General features: G+C 47.0%; 1 protein-coding gene across 3 annotated transcripts in view; it reads left to right on the forward strand.

Moving 5' to 3' along the window:
* Nucleotides 1–19,336, forward strand: part of LOC111843402 (neuron navigator 3) — a 219,309-nt gene that overhangs the window by 46,487 nt on the left and 153,486 nt on the right. For all 3 annotated transcript variants that reach the window (XM_023810970.2, XM_023810967.2, XM_023810968.2), the window contains one exon: nucleotides 14,402–14,790. In XM_023810970.2, coding sequence (XP_023666738.1) covers nucleotides 14,719–14,790 — 72 coding nt within the window. In that variant the 5' untranslated portion in view covers nucleotides 14,402–14,718. The remainder of the gene's footprint in view (nucleotides 1–14,401; nucleotides 14,791–19,336) is intronic.

Here is a 19,336-nt window from a genome sequence, read left to right on the forward strand (position 1 = left end):
CGGCTAATTCTGCTTGTCTTCCCACTTCATGCTTGATTGCTCATCTATTAAAATTAGCACTTTTTTTTCTTCATTTGTACGTAACGGAGCCCCAAAAAAAGAAACTACTGAAATTAAACGTGTTGATATCTGCTGCAGTATTGATTACTGGGAACCTGCCTGTCATTTATGACCATAAGATGGGACAGGAATAGGAAGGCGTAGGAGGAACAAGATCGGCTTGTCATTCAAAATGACAGCTAAACGGCTCCTCTGAGTGTCTTAGACCATCACTCATCGTGACGTCGGCTCCCTTCGCCCTCGCGAGCCTTTGGGAACCTCAGACTCCCAGGCCGTGTGTTGGTAAGCAGGAGAAGAGGACGCTTTGATATATCACTGCTACTTCTTGATGTGGGTTATGTTGCAATATGTGACAATAAAGGGCTTACACGCCATTGGTCGACACTTGAGGCAATAAGGAAGATTGTTAATTGATCGGGATTTATGACATGAAACATTAAGATACTTCTTCCATAGAGACACGCATGGATTTAATACTTTTCAGTTTCATTCTCTTAATATTATTTTGCTGTTATGTTGGGGAGTGCGGATATTAAGCGTACTTTGCTATAAATAATGTAGCAGCCTGAGAGACTGGTAATTATATCTAGTGTCTAATATAATGCCTTGTTGCCAAGGCCTGATGTTATCGTTTGTTGGGCAAAGAACTGCAAAATTAACTGCTTTTGCTGTAACGTAGCTTGCGGTGACCATTTATTTAGCAAACAATGCTTGTTGAATTAATGTTTATAAACTTGTTTAATCTACTGGTAAGTACGCTGAGAGGGAAGGCGTGTTTTCTAAAACGATTTTTTCCCCATGCAATACACAAAGATAAATTCTTTTCTTCTTGTGCACTGGGCCGCTTGCTTCAGAATGAACAGACATCACTTAGCTAAATGCTCACCCATCACTTCAAGACTTGCAGTCCAGTGCAAGTTGGATAACCTCACAGGGGTGAGTAATACGGGGTTTTCACAGTGACAGCTACGCAGATGCCGTGAAAATGTTAGTTACCCAAGAATAGTTCATGGACTAGCGGAGCGTTAAAAATCACAGCTTCTCTCATGCATAATTCCACACCGGAGCATTAATTAATGCACCACTCAGCCTGACATCCTCTGCACCCTCTGCAGTGAGTGTGGGGGGCACTGGCCTCCCCCCACCTACCCCGGCTGGCTGTGGTTTATGGCGGAGCCATCCGCATGATTGCTCCGCAGATCTGCACGAGGTCATAACTGCGTGTCTCACGACATATTAACCCTCGAGTCCCCAGCCAGTTTACAGTTCCTAAACAAGCAATCCTATCTGCTCGGCACGCGATCGTTAATGTGTTGACCGTGTCGATGTCAATGAGGCCATAACATGGATCAGTTGATGTAAAATAAGATCTTAAATAGAGCCCCGGCCCACTCGACCCCATCATGAACTCACTCCCCCTTTGATTCCCCATAATTCCTTTGGGTAGCGTGGCTTGTCAAGCAGCCTCTGCGTTTCCGTAGTTTTACCGCCGCTCGCGGTTGTATCTCATCGCGAGTGAAATGTGCCGAATATGGCAGGGACCATTTTAACCGCTCCTTCTGGAAACGGTTTGGGTCTCATTTTCCACGTCTCGTCTTTGTGGAATACATCTGGGACCATAATGTGAGCGGGACAGCAGTACAAGGGAACCCCGAGTCTGTTTTCTCCGGGGAAGCCACTGTTTGATCATGGTTATGCATATATACATACATACAGAAGGATGCCTGTGGTGGCTGGGCTATGGGATGCAGTTTTTGTGTGTTTCTGTGTGTAATGTATGTGTAACTTAAGTAGAATGTGCGTGTAAAGTATGTGTAACTTAAGTCGAAACTGCTGCAAGTGTCGCAGATGCTACGGGAGCAGCTTTCCAAAGGGGAGCCTGCAAATCTATCCTGATCCAGTCCATCGTTATTTTAGGCTTCTGGCTCGTTCCATGCCGCTTTTACCTGCACTCCACTTGGGGAAATATTCCTCCAGTCTGCTTCTCTTTGGACGCGATCCACAGTTCGGCTACTGGTTTTACGAGAGGAAGTCCAGCTGTAATTAAAAGCTCGACAGGTTTGCTGGCAGGCGTTATTTATGTTGCAGAAAAAAATAAATAGACCAATGACACCTCTTCATCTCTCGGATCATGCGGGCGATGCCGGTCGTCCATTAGCAAGTTGTTAAAACGCAAATGAAAATTATGCCTGTTCATTTTTTCCCCCCTCCTCCGAATAGCTGAACCTCGGCCAGAAGCTGGGGGGGTTTTTCAGGGTAGCGCTCAGTATGAATGGCGTAATACATTAACTGAAAGATGACCTCCCCCCCTGTGGGCAAGTTCACCCCTACTCTCCACTCTGTGGGGAAAGTTCCGGTTCTGCCGAGTCCCCCACTGCCGAGCGTTCCCGCATCCACCTGCCAATTACCATCCGCCTCAGCTCCGTATTAATCCCGGGCGGAAGCCAAACATCTGGAAAGGTTAACAAAACTTCTCTGGGTTGTTTTATGCTCGCATAAATCCTCAGCGCGTTTGTGTTGAGCCGTGTCCCCACCGCGTTTCCCCTGGACTCTCGCGTGGTCCGATTGCGTAGACGTGTCTGCAGCTGGTGTCACACAGATGACTTGAAAAGCCATTAATTGCGTCCCGCTGGATGAGAAAGCCCTCCCCCTCTTATCAAATGCTGTGATGGTCACTAGAATTTAGGTGCCACTATGAAATGATAAATAGCTGAAGTGAAAATCCCATGGCGTAATTGAATTGGTCACCCCCTTCCTCATAATCATCTCTGTGCGTCATCCAATGACAGTACGATTCTGCCTCCTCCCCAGCGACCAAACGCTGACCAATAAATATGACCCCTGGCTCCAGCTCAGATATTTTAATGCACACTACCTCATTAAGGAAGCAGAACTCCCTGAGTTCCGGCTATGTCTAATGGAGGCTGTTTGCCATCTTCAGCCTTTGCACATGACCTTTTAAAAGCAAACACAGAAGAAACTTGTGTGCCTAAGCAGGATTAATTGGAATTAAGAAAGTAAATCCATGCAACAAAAGCTGATGATTTAAGCTTTTGATTCGGTGCGGCTGGGAAACAGTGTTATCACAGAAGAGAGAGAGCGTCACGTCAAGGTAGAATGCAAGCAAGAACGCAACCCAGAAACATCTGAATATCAGTGTAAGATGTTTTTTTGCCTTGCAATGAAGCACAGCCCTGCTAGCACTGTTGGAGGTCTGCTCCAATGCATCGATTGCAAGGTGGTTCTGGCTGTACATGAGATACTGCTTCCGGATTAATATATGTGCATAGCAAACACCTGGACCGCTTTGCGTTGATTTATGGGACAATCAATGCGGCTGACAGGAAGTACAGATGGCTGACAGGGTGCCTCCCTGCCTCATTTTGCTTATTTATTTATGCCTATAAAAGGGAGGCTCTTTCAGACCCAGGGCAGGCAGTATCTGAGCTCAGTCATGCGGCGTTTCGATGGAGCCGGCGGTTCTCCGAGGTTCTCCCATGTCCCCCTGCCATGAGACACGCTCCCAGCTTGCCCGGTCTGCCAGCATTCAGAAGCAGGCGTAGATGTTTAAGGTGCACGTGAGCTGGAATGCGAGCAACTGTGTGCACGGGCGTATGTCTGTAGTGCTGAGACTCCGCCCCCACAGTCCCCTGGGATTGGTCTGTTCATTATTCTTCCAAAAGTAGGCATTAAAATTTAATCAGTGCAATGCAATCTTCTTCCTGGGGGGAGGCACCTTCTCACTTTCTTCTGCATGTGCTGGGGGGTTGGGGTCGAGTACGGTTGGGGGGGGGTGGGGGGTCTATGCCTCGGAGGTTTCATGTGGGAATGGAAGGCACAGATGAGAGGCTGTCCTGGAATGATTTTATCCACGCATTGTCCCTGCTCTGAAATGACTTCGATGGGGGTGCCTTGGGGATTTGGGCCTGGGAATAAGGCCTCTTGAAATGGCAAGAAGGTTTTCCAGACAGGCCTTCATCTGGAACTTGCCATAGGAGACACAAGCAATGCTGCCGTTTCCTGTTATCCAAGAACTAGCTGTTTCTGCACGACTGCCTATGTTGGTGTGGCTGCTGGGGATCGATATCAGATGGATGTGCTTATGCTGACGGACTATGCCGAGACGGATATGTGAGCGGTAGGGAATACTTCTCAACACGTTTCTTCTTTCCTAGTTTGTTTAAAAGTACCGATGGACTCTGTTACTCATTTCTGTCTGCCGTTTTCTTGCATAAGGAAAACACAAAACCATACTGAAATCCATTTCAGTCAATTCCGAACGACGTTCAGAATCGCATTGAAGCGCTAATTTTTTTCTTCGAGCGCGATGCTTTGTAGGAAGAGGTTTTCTTTTGTGTGTATTAAACCACAAGCATCGATCATCTCTCACCTTACGCCCCTCGTAGCCCGTGCTGCGTCTGAGGTGGGAAGAGACAGAATTAGCCAGCAGCAACAGGGATTTAATGAGCTGGTGACAGGAGGACTTTGCACGGAGCTGCATGAAGCTCGTTCCTGTAATCCTGCAGTCCTGGAGACCAGTAGATCTCCCGTGAAGGTCTATGTGTCTGACGGCAGGGATGCTTTGGTCCCCGGGGTGGTTCATCACAGTCAGTCAGTCTCTCCTCCGCTGACCCACTGTCCTCTGGGAGTGTCCAGGCCTGTATGGACAAGCGTGGCTGACTGGGTTTGAAGGCCAGGGTGAATGTGGATCTCTGACCGCTGTAGCAGCCTCCATAAATCCATGGGGGTTACAGCTTTGCACTCAGTCCCGCCTCCAGTCTGGGATGGTGAGGAATATAAAGTGTCCAGCTGGTGACATTTTTTTTCTGTCACCATTTCTCTGACCAAAGAAAACCAAAATGAGCATGAATGACTAAAAAATACAGCTTTCAGTTCCATTTATTCCAACATCGCCCTGAAATCCAGTGATGGCTGTAGATTTTAATAGTAAAAGATATATTTAGAATGGCCTTATAGGCTAGTTTATAAGGACTCATACCACAAAAAAATGTTCTTATTGATTCCATCTGGTATGGCATTATTCCTTTAATATTAGCTTTTATTTGAAGTGACTTATTTAACGTTAACTTTAAGATTTTTATCCTTGTTTATGTGTTTATGTGGCCATTCTTTCCCCACACGGCCTGTAGTTTTTTATCAGACTTGACGGTTCGTTGATCATAGCATGAGCTAAAGGGAAATGTGAATTCTGTCGTTCCTTCACTTCTTTAATGGAACAGCGTCGTCACGGACGACAATGCCTCCGAGACCTCCTTAAGGTCTAAGGAGGATCGCTTGGCACTATACAGACGGGTGTAAATGAGTTTCCCCTCTTAATAAACATCAGGATGTCGTACTTGTATTTAAAAATTGGGTGGTTCAGGCTTTCGGGCTGGGCTGCTTAAATAGTGAGCTCAGACTGAAAACATCAGTGTCTCCCTTGGTTATGTATGCGCTCACCTTTGGAAATAAGGACAGTGTTTACATTTATTTAGAGGACACTATTGTATAAACCAGTGTTTCCCAACCCGGTCCTCGGAGACCCCAAGCCGGTCCACATTTTTGCTCCCCCCGAGCTTCCTGCCAGACAGTCCACATTTTTGCTCCCCCGAGCTTCCTGCCAGACAGTCCACACTTTGACTGTCTTGGGCCCCCTGAGGACCGGACTGGGAAACACTGGTCTAAAGCATATGTTCCCAAACTTTTCAACCCATGACTGGGGGTGGGGGGGAGGTCTCCTCGGTTAATTTTGATGGGTTTCTCTCGCTAGGATTATCTCAATCGACCGGTTGCGGTTACTGTGGAAATGGAATATTTTTTTCATGTTTTTAAAATTTTATAAACATATTGGGTCATCTCGTGACCCCCACTTTGGGAACCCCCAGTCTAAAGTGATGTACAATTGAAGATCAGAGATCAGGGTCAGGCAGTGTTCCTGGAGCAGTCGGGGTTAAATGCGCAAGGACCCAACGGTGACATCACTCTGCAAGCCATGGGATTTGAACTGGCGACCTTCCCATCACACAATCACGCGTATAGAGTTCCAGCCCACAGAGCCACATGTTTATGATTTAATTGTGATGGACGCGTCAGTCGAAAAACCTTGACGTGGATGTTGTCTGACTGGAGGAACATGCTCCCTATGTCACCTTTGACCCCGCATTTGCACAGCCCTTGGGTACAGCGTGTATGGTGGGAGGCAAAGGGGGAGGTAGAGGGGGAATTAGTGACTCCTGGATCAGCACCCCTTTGCCTGTTAAGCGTTCATGCTTGGGAATTGGGATTTCACAGCACCTTAGCGGCTCTACATCACACCAGGCATTGGCAGTTGTCTCTTTATTCCTTAGTGTCATGCTCAGTCTAAGAACCTGTCCTAGTCCCGCTGTGATATTACAAGATTATGCGGCGTCGATTCTGTGCAGCGGAGACAGGAGGGACTCATTTAGATCCACAACGGCCCAAAAACGTAAGCTAAGTGTGATTCATGGCACTGTTCTTACTGAGATAAATGAAAAGCCAATTTTACAGGCAGGGTTTATGTTGTCAGTGGAGACAGGATGATCCTGCACTTATTTTAGTTTTTGTCAGCTGCATTTGAGGAAAGAATGGAATTCAATTGAACAGCTGGTCTCCTTAACTTGTGCTGGGTAAGTGGTTGGAAAATTGAAGAGCAAGTTTCCAAAACTCAGTCCATTTTTTGTTGTTTTTGAGATGAGACCACCACTGACCTGAAGTTAGGCTTCCTCATCATATGTTACAGGATCAGGAACCAAAATTCACTTAGTCCTTATGCAATGCAACAAATAACTTTTGTTAAATTTGTTGAAGTCCACAGATGTTTTCTTGAACACGGATCCCATGGATTGCGTGAATTTTGGAGTTCTGCTCTTCAGTTAATGATGGTTGGATGGGTCAACGACAGAACAACAGAAAATGGTTTTGTAGCACCTGAGTACTGACATCACCCTGTAACCCAGGATGGCACAGTGTGATATCAGTACTCAGCAGGGCTGTGATTTTATTGGTCCAAAATTGCACACAAAATTCCTTTTTAGTGTCCTGACAGTTTAAGCCAAGAATAGTGGGGGTGGTTGGGGGTAATGGATTGTTGGCAATGCTAGCACTTTCATAATTGCAAAACATGTGGAACCATTACCGTAAATTACTGTGCTCCTATCAAGTCCCCCTGGTAAGGAACAAAAAGTCATACAGATGTCAAAATAAAGTTCCTTAATATGCAAAAGGAAAAAATGCTTTGGATCTGTGTTTAGTTTCATCTCTGGCCAGGTGTCTTCTAAGAGTGTTTCCCTCAGCCAGCCGATTGCCCAATATGAATATTGCAGTGGGTAGCTGCACCCATTAATGGTGTGCATCTGCTCTGCAGGCAGTTACCACGACAACGGGGATGCCCAGGTCGTTTCCGGCAGGATGATGTCATCGGGCACCAATCTGAGCCTTCATTAACAGCATGTAGAAATGGCATTTATGGCTCTATACAAAACAAGGGTCAAAACCTAGTTCAGCAATATTTCCCTTTGTCTAGCTGCTGCTGCTGTGTTTGCAGCTTTAAATGTCTCGCGAGGGAAAAAAATCAATTTAATATTGTCATGAAAAATAGAAAGTGATTCACCTAGATTCAGGTCAGGCTATACTTGTACTCTCTATGGAGACTTTTTGTTTTCATTTTGGTAACTATTTTCGTCCTTCAGGTGATACTGAGAAGTAAATTCTACATTCCCAAGTCTAAAAACACTTACATGCCTCTAAGCAGGGGCACAGTATAGGGCTAAATAATTTGTAACATAATTGGATCGGTCTGAGTTGGGGGCCTAAATATGATATGCTTTCATGGGGCCCAAAACCTCTTGTGGTACATCTGCCTCTAAGAATACTGAAGATTAAACAATGAATATGTAAATATGACATTGCCTAAAGAATTAGATATATATTAGCCAGACAATTTTTCTGGCACTTTGTGGATAATTTGATTTTGTTGGGCAATTGGCGGTCTAGCTTGGTGAAGACAGTGATGTCAGACGGCAGTGAATATGACGGTGGATCTAAGATTGGCTGCTATTTTTGTGCTTGTCTTTCTGCATTCAGCATACAGAATTCAGCATTCAGAATACGCGCACAAACGGCCGGGCTTCTCATCATTTAGTCATTTTTTTCTCGCTACTCTGTGACAGACATGTTGCCTGTCAATTTGACTCTCCATGACTCATTCTCTTATTCTGTTGTTTCTGCTCAGATTGCTCACCATGGCAACTAACTCTCCCCGTATCTCAGTATAGCATCGTAAGCTGTTGGTGCTGGAACTGCCTTTGGATACCTTGTATAACACATATTACCTGACATGGGTGGACGACAGAAGGGGCAAAAGACCCTTAAACTTTTATCACCTGCAGTGATGCACAGGACATTTAAATTTCACCTGTAATATGTGTTCAGCAGAAGCTTTAGCTGAAAGATGATGTCATACTAATGTGATGATTACATCACACCTGCACTTCATTTAATAGCCTTATAATTGTCCAGCACAATTTAGTCGTCCTGTCCTGTTTAATTACAATTTTTGCTTACTCTGTTAAATCCAGCTGACTGAGATTATATGTGGAACTCGTCTGCTTTAAAAATGTTTATTGCTGAAGAATTTGAACTGGTTTTTAGTGTATGAGGAGCAGCAATGTTTATGAGTGATTTTATGTGAATTATTTGATTATATGGTAGATGATACCACCACAAGCACCTGTATAATCTTGAAGCAAGAAAATGAATTTCAAACCTGAATATCCTTTTAAACTATATATATGCTAATCTGATATAGTTTTTGGGGGCAAAACACTTTTGGTCAATGAATGTCAGTAGGGTTTCTAGCTGGGTTGTAGAAATGTCACTGTAGTGAAATTAAAAGCTAATTTTTAATAGTTTGTTGTTGAATTTCACGTGATTTATAGTGCCTTTTAAAGGGCTCATTATTGAATTTGAATTAAATCTGGCTTTCTGAAATCATTTGTCTTATTATCAAGTAATGATAATGGCAATACAATGGTGATATTTCTTCTTTTCTCTTGTTGAATATTAAGTGCCTGAGAGTGACTGAAGGAATTGTTCCATCCATCCATCCATCCATCCATCCATTCATCCATCTGTCTTGTAACCATTTATCTTGGCCAGGGCTGTGGAGGCCTGGAGCCTATCCCAGACTTAACAGGGCAGAAGGTTGGGGTACATCTTGTCAGAATGTAAATATAAGGCAAAATCTGACTGTAATTTTGATGGATACTTAATACATTTATGCTAATATATTCATATACTGTACAGTCAATGCATATTAATAACTTGTACAGATGCAGCATGTACATGTGTGAATGTGTGTGTATGTGTGTTACCTTATTACCTTGACAATTTCCCTTTTTTCTGTAGTTTTATACTGGTAAGAAATCGAGTGGTCTTTCTTATAAAGGTCAAGGACAGAGAATTTCCAGAATTCTCAGGTAGCTTACAACAATTTCTTGTCTGGAAACCATGTCAGTCACGAGAACATCTGACAGTGACACCAGTAACGTGGGCTGTCCCTGAAGCAGAACCAGCTTGTTTTACATTTTCCAGGGCCGGCAGCTCCATGGGGCTGCATCTGGAGCTGCTTTTGATGACGCTCATCCCAGCGTCATGAGAAATACGCTTAGTCGCCGCAGAGGGTGATCTGGCAGTTTTATTCCATGGGGTCAGGGCTCGTGTTGGAAATGCTCCCCAATTGTGGTTGCTGTATTGCATCATTTAAGGGGCTACACCAGTTTTCGCTGAAGTGCATGTCCACACCGCCATGTTTTTTCAACGCTGCATATTTTCTTCTGTCGGTGTTGAAAGCCTCATGCACATGTTGAATACTTAGAGCCGTTCAGAACATACTAATCCTTCTCCTTCTACTGACTGCCTCCCAAGCTTGTCCTACTTTTCTCGTTTTCGCCCATCAGTGTTGTCCTTCAGGCGCAACCTTTACTGTGGTTTTTTAACATCCTCCTTCTAACTGACAGCTTGCTAAAAGAAAACATGAAGACCGCCTCTGTTCCTGACATCAAGAATCATACCCCACACATGCTTCTTGTACGTCATGGAGCTTGTTTGCTCTGTTGAGAATACCCCTGGTGCAGATAAACCCTCATATGGAGGACAATGAAGCTGGCGTCACAGAAGATTATCAGCATCCATGTAATATTCATGACCTTTGTGTGTTTGCTCTGGGATTGCACTGATGCACAGATACAGTCGTGTTCTTCTAAGTATTTGACTCCCTGGCTGCAGTGAGAATCATATGTGAGACAATGGTTGTGATGACCCCCCCCCCCCCCCCCCTATAGATAGCCATCTGTTTGGCAGGTGACTCCTGAACTTCTGAGGTTATCTAGAGGCCTGACTGACATACATTCCTCCCAGTTGTGGGATTTTCCAGCAGACCAACTGGGACATACAGACTCTGTAGGTTTGGGCTCTTTTGGCCTGTGGTCAATGGTTAAAATCCTGGGGCAGATAGAGAGATGTCACTGTTGGGCCATTGACCTTCATCCCTTACCTGACCTTACTTAGCATAGACCTTAATCCCAGTTGCTCCTGGGACCCCTTCTGACCCTGCTGTTTGACCTTGACCTATATGTCGCTTTGAACAAACATATAAATGCAGAATGCAGCTAATGGACAGATATAATTCATGTAACGTATTGCGTTTGTTCCTACAGGGGTGACTTTTCTGGGATTGGTTTATTGGTTCCATCCATCCATCCATCCATCTGTTACAGGGTTATGTGGGGAGCCTATGCCAGGCAGGGTTGGGCACGAATACTGCGAGGACTCTGAACGGGGTGCCAGTCCAACACCACCCATCCATCCATCCATCCATCCATCCATCCATCATCTCCCGCTTAATCCGAGGTCGGGTTGCGGAGGCAGCTGTCTCAGCAGGGAAACCCAGACTTCCCTCTCCCCAGCCACTTCATCCAGCTCCTCTGGGGGAATCCCGAGGCGTTCCCAGGCCAGCCGAGAGACATAGTCCCTCCAGCGTGTCCTGGGTCTTCCCCGGGGCCTCCTCCCAGTGGGACATGCCCAGAACACCTCACCAAGGAGGCGTCCAGGAGGCATCCTAATCAGATGCCCGAGCCACCTCACCTGGCTCCTCTCAATGCGGAGGAGCAGCGGCTCTACTCTCAGTCCCTTCCGAATGACCAAGCTCCTCACCCTATCTCTAAGGGAGAGCCCAGCCACCCTGCAGAGGAAACTTATTTCGGCTGCTTGCACTCGCGATCTCGTTCTTTCGATCACTACCCACAGCTCGTGACCATAGGTGAGGGTAGGAATGTAGATCGACTGGTAAATCGAGAGCTTTGCCTTTTGGCTCAGCTCCTTCTTCACCATGACAGACCGATGCAGCGCCTGCATCACTGCGGACGCCGCACCGATCCGCCTGTCGATCTCCCGCTCCATCGTCCCCTCACTCGTGAACAAGACCCCGAGATACTTAAACTCCTCCTCTTGGGGGAGGACCCCATCCCCGACTCGGAGAGAGCATTCTACCCTTTTCCGGCTGAGGACCATGGTCTCGGATTTGGAGGTGCTGATTCTCACCCCAGCCACTTCACACTCGGCTGCAAACTGTCTGAAGTGAGAGCTGAAGGTCACGGTCTAATGAGGCCAACAGAACCACATCATCTGCAAAAAACAGAGACCTAATCCTGAGGTCACCAAACCGGACACCCTCAATGCCCTGGCTGCGCCTAGAAATTCTGTCCATAAAAAGTATGAACAGAATCGGTGATAAAGGGCAGCCCTGATGGAGTCCAACCCTCAATGGATACGAGTCCAACTTATTGCCGCCCATGCGGACCAGGCTCTGGCACCAGTCATACAGGGACTGAACAGCTCTTAAAAGGATGCCCGGCACCCCATACTCCCGGAGCACCCCCCACAGGACTCCTCGAGGGACACGGTCAAATGCCTTCTCCAAGTCCACAAAACACATGTAGACTGGTTGGGCAAACTCCCATGAACTCTCCAAAACCCTGCGGAGAGTATAGAGCTGATCCACTGTTCCACGGCCAGGGCGAAAACCACACTGCTCCTCCTGAATCCGAGGTTCGACAATCCGGAAGACCCTCCTCTCCAGAACCCCCGAATAGACCTTACCAGGGAGGCTGAGGAGTATGACCCCCCTATAGTTGGAGCACACCCTCCGGTCCCCCTTCTTAAATAGGGGGACCACCACCGCGATGCTGCACATGCGTGTCAACCAGGACAGCCCCACAGCATCCAGAGCCTTAAGGAACTCCAGGCGGATCTCATCCACCCCTGGGGCCCGGCCACTGAGGAGCTTTTTAACCACCTCAGCGACCTCCGCCCTAGAGATAGGGGAGTCCACACCCAAGTCCCCATACTCCCCCCATACGTGTTGGTGGGATTGAGGAGGTCTTCGAAGTACTCCCTCCACCGACCCAAAATGTCCCGAGTTGAGGACAGCAGCACCCCATCCCCACCGTAAACAGTGTTGATGTTGCGCCGCTTTCCCGCCCGGAGCTGCCGGATGGTGGACCAGAATCGCCTCGAAGCCATCCGGAAGTCATTTTCCATGATCTCGCCAAACTCCTCCCACACCCGAGTTTTTGCTTCAGCGACCGCCGAAGCTGCATCCCGCTTGGCCTGCCGGTAGCTGTCAGCTGCCTCTGGAGTCCCACAGGCTAAAAAGGCCCGATAGGACAGGCACCGACCACCTTACGGCCACAGCTCTGGTCAGCCGCCTCCACAATGGTGGCGCGGAACATGGCCCATTCGGACTCAATGTCCCCTGCCTCCCCCGGGACATGGGAGAAATTCTGCCGGAGGTAGGAGTTGAAACTCCTCCTGACAGGGGATTCTGCCAGATGTTCCCAGCAGACCCTCACTATACGCTTGGGCCTGCCAGGCCTGGCCGGCTTCCTCCCCCACCAGCGGAGCCAACCCACCACCAGGTAGTGATCAGTTGACAGCTCCGCCCCTCTCTTCACCCGAGTGTCCCAGACATGCGGCCGCAAGTCCGATGACACGACTACAAAGTCAATCATCGAACTGCGGCCTAAGGTGTCCTGGTGCCAAGTGCACATATGGACACCCTTATGCCTGAACATGGTGTTCATTATGGACAATCCGTGACGAGCACAGAAGTCCAACAACAAAGCACCGCTTGGGTTCAGATCGGGGGGGCCGTTCCTCCCAATCACGCCACTCCATGGCTCACTGTCATTGCTCACGTGAGCATTGAAGTCCCCCAGCAGAACAAAAGAGTCCCCAGGAGGAGTGCTCTCCAACACCCCTTCCAAGGACTCCAAAAAGGGTGGGTATTCTGAACTGCCGCTTGCCGCATAAGCGCAAACAACAGTCAGAACCCGTCCCCCCACCCGAAGGCGAAGGGAGGCTACCCTCTCGTCCACTGCGGTAAACCCCAATGTACAGGCGCCCAGCCAGGGGGCAATAAGTATGCCCACCCCCGCTCGGCGCCTCTCCCCACGGGCAACTCCAGAGTGGAAAAGGGTCCAACTCCCCTCAAGGAGACTGGTTCCAGAGCCCAAGCTGTGCGTCGAGGCGAGCCCGACTATATCTAGTACAGGCCTGGCCACCAGGCGCTCACCATCGAAGCCCCACCCCCAGGCCTGGCTCCAGGGGGGGGCCCCGGTGACCCGCGTCCAGGCAAGGGAAACCGTGGTTCCATTATCTTTTTCTTCATTGGGGTCTTGTGAGCCGCACTTCGTCTGGTTCCTCACCCAGGACCTGTTTGCCTTGGGTGACCCTACCAGGGGCATAAAGCCCCCGGCAACGTAGCTCCTGGGATCATTGGAACACGCAAACCCCTCCCCCACGATAAGGTGTCGGCTCTAGGAGAGGGCCAGTCCAACACATGTCTTTTTATTTAATGTGCAGAAAGAATCATTTGCTCTCACTCTTGGATTGTCTCTTACTTAAGTATTACTGTTCTGTTATCCTCAGTATGAAGCCATTCTCTCAGAACAATAAAGAACAATAGATTGCAGCACATATAAAGCCTCCAGGTTTGTGGTTCTGACACTGAGCAACAAATGACCTTAGGCCACAAGTGACCCACTACAACTTGGAACACATGGGACTTTTTTAAGCTATTAAAGATTGGAGTGTAAAACTCAATTCTTTCATGTGTACGTATCATCATACTTTTGGTTACTTTTGCAAGTACTGTTTCTCTTTTGGTAATGTGACTTTGATTATGGTAAAAACACAGCAGTGTGTTTTCTCTTGAATGCCTTGATTATTTTCAGTGGCTCTAAGAAATATTATTTTGTTTCAGATGTGAAGACCAAACCTGTGGACTGGATACTATTTTGTCACTGGCTGAAAGCCAAAGAACTTGCCAACAGGTGGTTCTGCTGCAGAGGTGTTTTGCTTTCTCGCCATGTGCTGATCTGGGTTAATATTTACCTCTTCACCTGAATACCGTGTGTCCTGAAAGGCCATCAGCCAATCAATGGAGCCCTTGGAGTTCAGTGAAGGTGCTTTTTGGGGACACAGTGCGCTTGGCTGCTTATAGCCCCCCACCCTCACCTTCCCCTTTGCTTGGGTATTTTGCTTTTTTAATTCCGGGATAGTGTCTGTTTTTATGAAGGGATGGATTTACCATCAGAAACAGCCAAGCATGGGAAGAAGTCAACAAGTCAAATGCTGGAGGACCAGAAGAAGGTAGGACTACTGATACTCTCCCTTATGCTTTTTGTTTAATGATGCTCTCTGCTTTCACTTTGTTGCAATGAATAGGGACAAACTATGGCCCATAATGGAAATTCAGACTTTGGCAGTTCTTCACCTACAAATTTAATCCAGATTCCATAGGAGACACAAAATCAAAGTCAGACAAGTGAGCAGACAGTGTTAAAACATACTCTGACAACATCAGTGCTTTAAAAGCAGCTGCAGCCATGTAAACACATATTAATATTAGGCTTGATGTGGTTGAAATAAAAATTAAGGACCAGGTGGGGAAGGACAATAGTATTAGGGTTTGCAGTGCGGCTTGCAGAGAGAAAAGAGAGGCTGGGGTGAGTAGGGGGGATTCTAGGATGTTTTGGGGTGGGGGGAATAAAAGGGGCCATGAGTCATACAGAGGGGCCAACCTTATCATTAGCCAATGATATGTTTTGAATTAGTGAGTGGCAAAGGAGGGGGCACTGTGGGGACCAATCACCTTTCAGTTGGAGCCAGTGCCCCTGTGGCTCCGCCCCCTATACACCCCTGGGGTGAGTAGAAAAGGCCTCAACAGGGCACTCATTGTGTAAAGATTTGTGGAGTGCTGTTGGGAATGGTGCTTGTCCACCAAGCAGTTGTTTACAATCCCTTTGTGAAAAGAGATGCTGTATTCCACCTTAGGGAATTTCTATTCACTGTGTGGGTTGTTTGAAACTAAGTCTTTAAAAGTTATTTTTTTCTACTTTGTTCCTTCCAGTTCGCATTATTCCACACTGCACAATCCAAATAAGGGTACTGGAAAACAAGCAAGTAGAATTCCTTGTAACACATTTCATGTGTTTGATTTAGCCTAATAGCTGCACCCCAAAGAATGTTTTCAGAGCTGTTTGACACACTCAGAGGAGATATCGATCTGCTAATCATAGTCAGATTAGCTGTTTCACACAAAAAAAACCCTGCTTTCAAAGGGAGACGGTGAGAAATGGCTTTCATCATGTCCGGATGAAGCTTTAAATACGTGCCCCACTGTGACTTGTCCCTCATAAGTAAGTTTCTGATACTCGTGGCTAACATCAAACGTGAAGTGCCAGTGAGGGCACCTATTTGAAGGTGTTTCAGTCAAAGTGGATTTAATTAGGCGAATGGCCAGGCTGCATATTTTCTAAGCCCGAAGTATGTGGAAATAATGAAGGTCTATTATCAGTCATCTTTGGGGGAAGACTGACCCTTTAGTGAGTGGCGGCTGGATGGCTTGAAATAGTTTACAGAGCCAACAAATGCCATCATTATTCTGTGTAGCTTTAAATTTTATCCACCATTTAGAGACTCAGGTTTCTGCTAACAAGTATGTCCAGAGTCATGGGAATGTATGTCCTGGTGCCATATGTTTCAAACATACCTAGAGATGCTCAGAGTGCAGAGTGAAACTTAGTTGGCTTAATAGTCAATCAAGCCTGTTTCTCGTCCGCATGATAAAACGGGTCAATGTGACGGAAGCCAAAGCCGGCGCCGGATTGAAAGGTGTTTTTATATTGCATGTTTACCAAGCCGTCCAACCAGCGTCTGAGTAATCATCTGCCATCGGTTATGACCAGATTCCTGTCCTGGCTGCACATTAAAGCTGTGGAAAGGGAGCCCCTCAATGTGAAAATGGCACTTTCTATAATTCATGGCTGATAGCCTCCAGTCGATGCAAAGCCCGCGTAAGTTGCAGTGACCTGCCAGTCTTAGATCACAGAGGCAGCCTGGGACTGAAGAGGACGTGGCAGTAACGTCATGAATGGGAAAAAGCTACTTGTCACGGGTCGGCCAGGGAGATGTCAATGCCCCCATGGATATTGAGCTGGTGCTTGGGGCCCCCGAGAGGCCCCGAGGGCCAGGGTCGTCTGTGCGTTTTCAGGGGTTATGATAGCATGGCAAGTCTCCGGAAATCTCTTTGCGCCACCTGGATAGGAAGGCAGTTGTGTCCAACATGCTGGGTAACTTGATTGGTTGGCGATCACTGCTGTTAGGAGCTGGTTTCCAGCCCGTGTCAGTTGTATCTTGTGCGCGGTGTGTCTGGGCTGGCTGTGCGGGGTAAGACTCTGTGTCTGTCATCAGACAATCAGCAGTTCCCATCTCGTGGCTTGAGCAAAGCGTATAACCCCAAATGCTGGCTGATCCTGCTTTCTGAGATATATGTCGCTTTGGGCAAACACATCTGCTAAATAATAATAACAATAAATCACTGAGTTTTTAGCCAGAACTCGACATCCAGAGTGTTTGAGACAACAGAGAAGGTGTCTTTGATAAAGGGAATAAGCATAGAAGAGATCGTGGATCAAATTTTCGGGATTTAGCACAGGCTGCATGCCCTGACCCAGACCCCCCCTGCCCCCCCTGTGAGTCCCTTTATTCCTTTTCCAGTTTTTAAATAAGTAATGAATCATTTGGAAAATGGTGAGTTCTCAGTTCCAGGGGATAATGATCCTAAGAGACCAGCCTGGATATCGGCAGGGAAGCCATATCCCTGTTTTAGTTTATAATACGCTTTTAAGAAACATTTGCTCATGCAGACCATAATTTTTGCAAGTTTTCAGAGTTATCGAATGATATGGCTGAAAGCAATAGAGCTGGCATTTTATGTGATGGAGAAGTTTAGTATTCCTTTGATAAATAAATGAATCTGAAACTCTCGGCTGAATTGACTGACACGTTGGGAAGGATGAAGCAGACCACTAGAATAGGGTGTTTTAAAGCCTGATTTCTGTATCCTTTTTTGTAGAATTCCTGGTACTGTTATCTGTAGTCCATTCTTCTTTCTCTCCCACACCAATACAGATGCATTAAATATAAAAAGCATACGTTTTGTACTCTCCTGTTTTCTGGAGGCTTCCTTTCAATCAAAAACCTAAAAGCTTATTAGTCAGACAAATTAGTTTCGATGCATGCAAGGCTCCCTTTGCCTGGCGCACACCTGTTCTCCATGTGTACATCTTCTGCTGGAATCGCAATAAACGAAAGCACAAATTGGACTTTTATGTCACGTAGCACCTGAGATCAGGCTGAAATGGAGGCCCACTATTAATAGGTGTGGGGACCTTACATTTACTGGATAATTGACGCTGTTATCTGAAATCAGCCACGATATTTTATTGGAGCGGTTCTTTTTAAGTACCTTGTTTAAGGGTACTGCAGCTGGCTTCGTAAACTTGCTATATACTGTAGCAGAGGATGAATGTCCCGTAAGCCCTGTTTGCAACAGAAGTATGGCCCTCAGCTGGTCTCTGCAGCCTGGAACAAAGGAATCAGGGCCGCCCGCCCAGCCTTCTAAGCTTCACTGGTACCGAAGTGGAGCCACGTGATGTCCGTGAGGGATCGGCAGCTGTGGATCGGCAGGTCCTCGCATCTGGAGGCGAGCGCGAGCATGTGCTTCCCGGCCAGGCTACACGCGAGGAATCTGCCACATTTGAGTGGCGCCAGCGGCCGCCCATCTCCTTACGCCGCGCGGGCATCTGCACGCCGTTTCCGGAACATCTTGACGGCAGAGTTTGGACGTTTGTCCGAGCGTCGTGAGAATTTTGAGCAGCGCTAGAGATCCTCGTCCGGGGCTGGAGAGGTGTGTGGCCAACTTTTAGACGAGTTGTGAAAAGTAGCCTCTGCCACGAGGCCAGTCAGGGTTTTTTAGTGGAACAAAATGAACCGAAAGTAAATTAGGGAGGCACCGCTATCTTTATCTCAGTTCCAACTAAGTTGTGCAGCAATACCTATCTGCAGATGCTAATTAGTGAATTGTGTGTGGAAGAAGTTATCAAATCTCTGATCTTTTCTAAAAAAAATCGGACTGAGACTGAGGCTTGAAGCAACATACCCTCGTTTGTGCACTTCTAGTAAAAAGAGCTTGATAAATTTCAGTGAACCTGTATCAACACTCCACAGATGACTCTGTTGCCCATAGACAACAGACAGCAAGGTATCCATGCTTAGTGTGTTCTCTATAGTAACACTTTGTGGGTCTGCACTGAGGAAAATATGGGCTATTTCATCTCATTTTAACATTTAAGAAGTAACCATGATGGGAAATTATCATGATAGATCATGTACCCAGAAGACTTTGGTTTCCATGTGGGTCCAGGCCTGTATTGCACATGAAGAGCTGCTTACTCAGTTACTGTGGCCTGGCTGGCCTTCAGTCCCTCAGGGTCCTGCACAGAATAGCTGATCTGAGGACTTCTTCATCTGGGAGTGAGAGCCAGGTGGAGGCCTGGGTGAGGATCGGGCTTGTTTATTTTTGGATGTTCAGAAAAATAAAGACGGCGTCCGATGTTATCGTCTCGCATTCCTCGGTACACTTGAGTTTCGCAGCCAGCAGGCTCACGTTACCGCTCACGTGTGGTCACATCTGCACCTCCGTGGAATGTCACCTTGCGGCACGGCGGGACGCGCAAAATAAACGACTGCATTGTTCTCGTTTAATTTTGCAGACTGTTATTTGAGCGGGCTAAAATTGTTTGGCCATCTTCAATTTGCCTGTGGATAGGCCCTTAGGTTCTTACTGGCTTTG

Source organism: Paramormyrops kingsleyae, chromosome 3 (assembly GCF_048594095.1).
Source record: "Paramormyrops kingsleyae isolate MSU_618 chromosome 3, PKINGS_0.4, whole genome shotgun sequence".
NCBI classification, from domain to species: domain Eukaryota; kingdom Metazoa; phylum Chordata; class Actinopteri; order Osteoglossiformes; family Mormyridae; genus Paramormyrops; species Paramormyrops kingsleyae.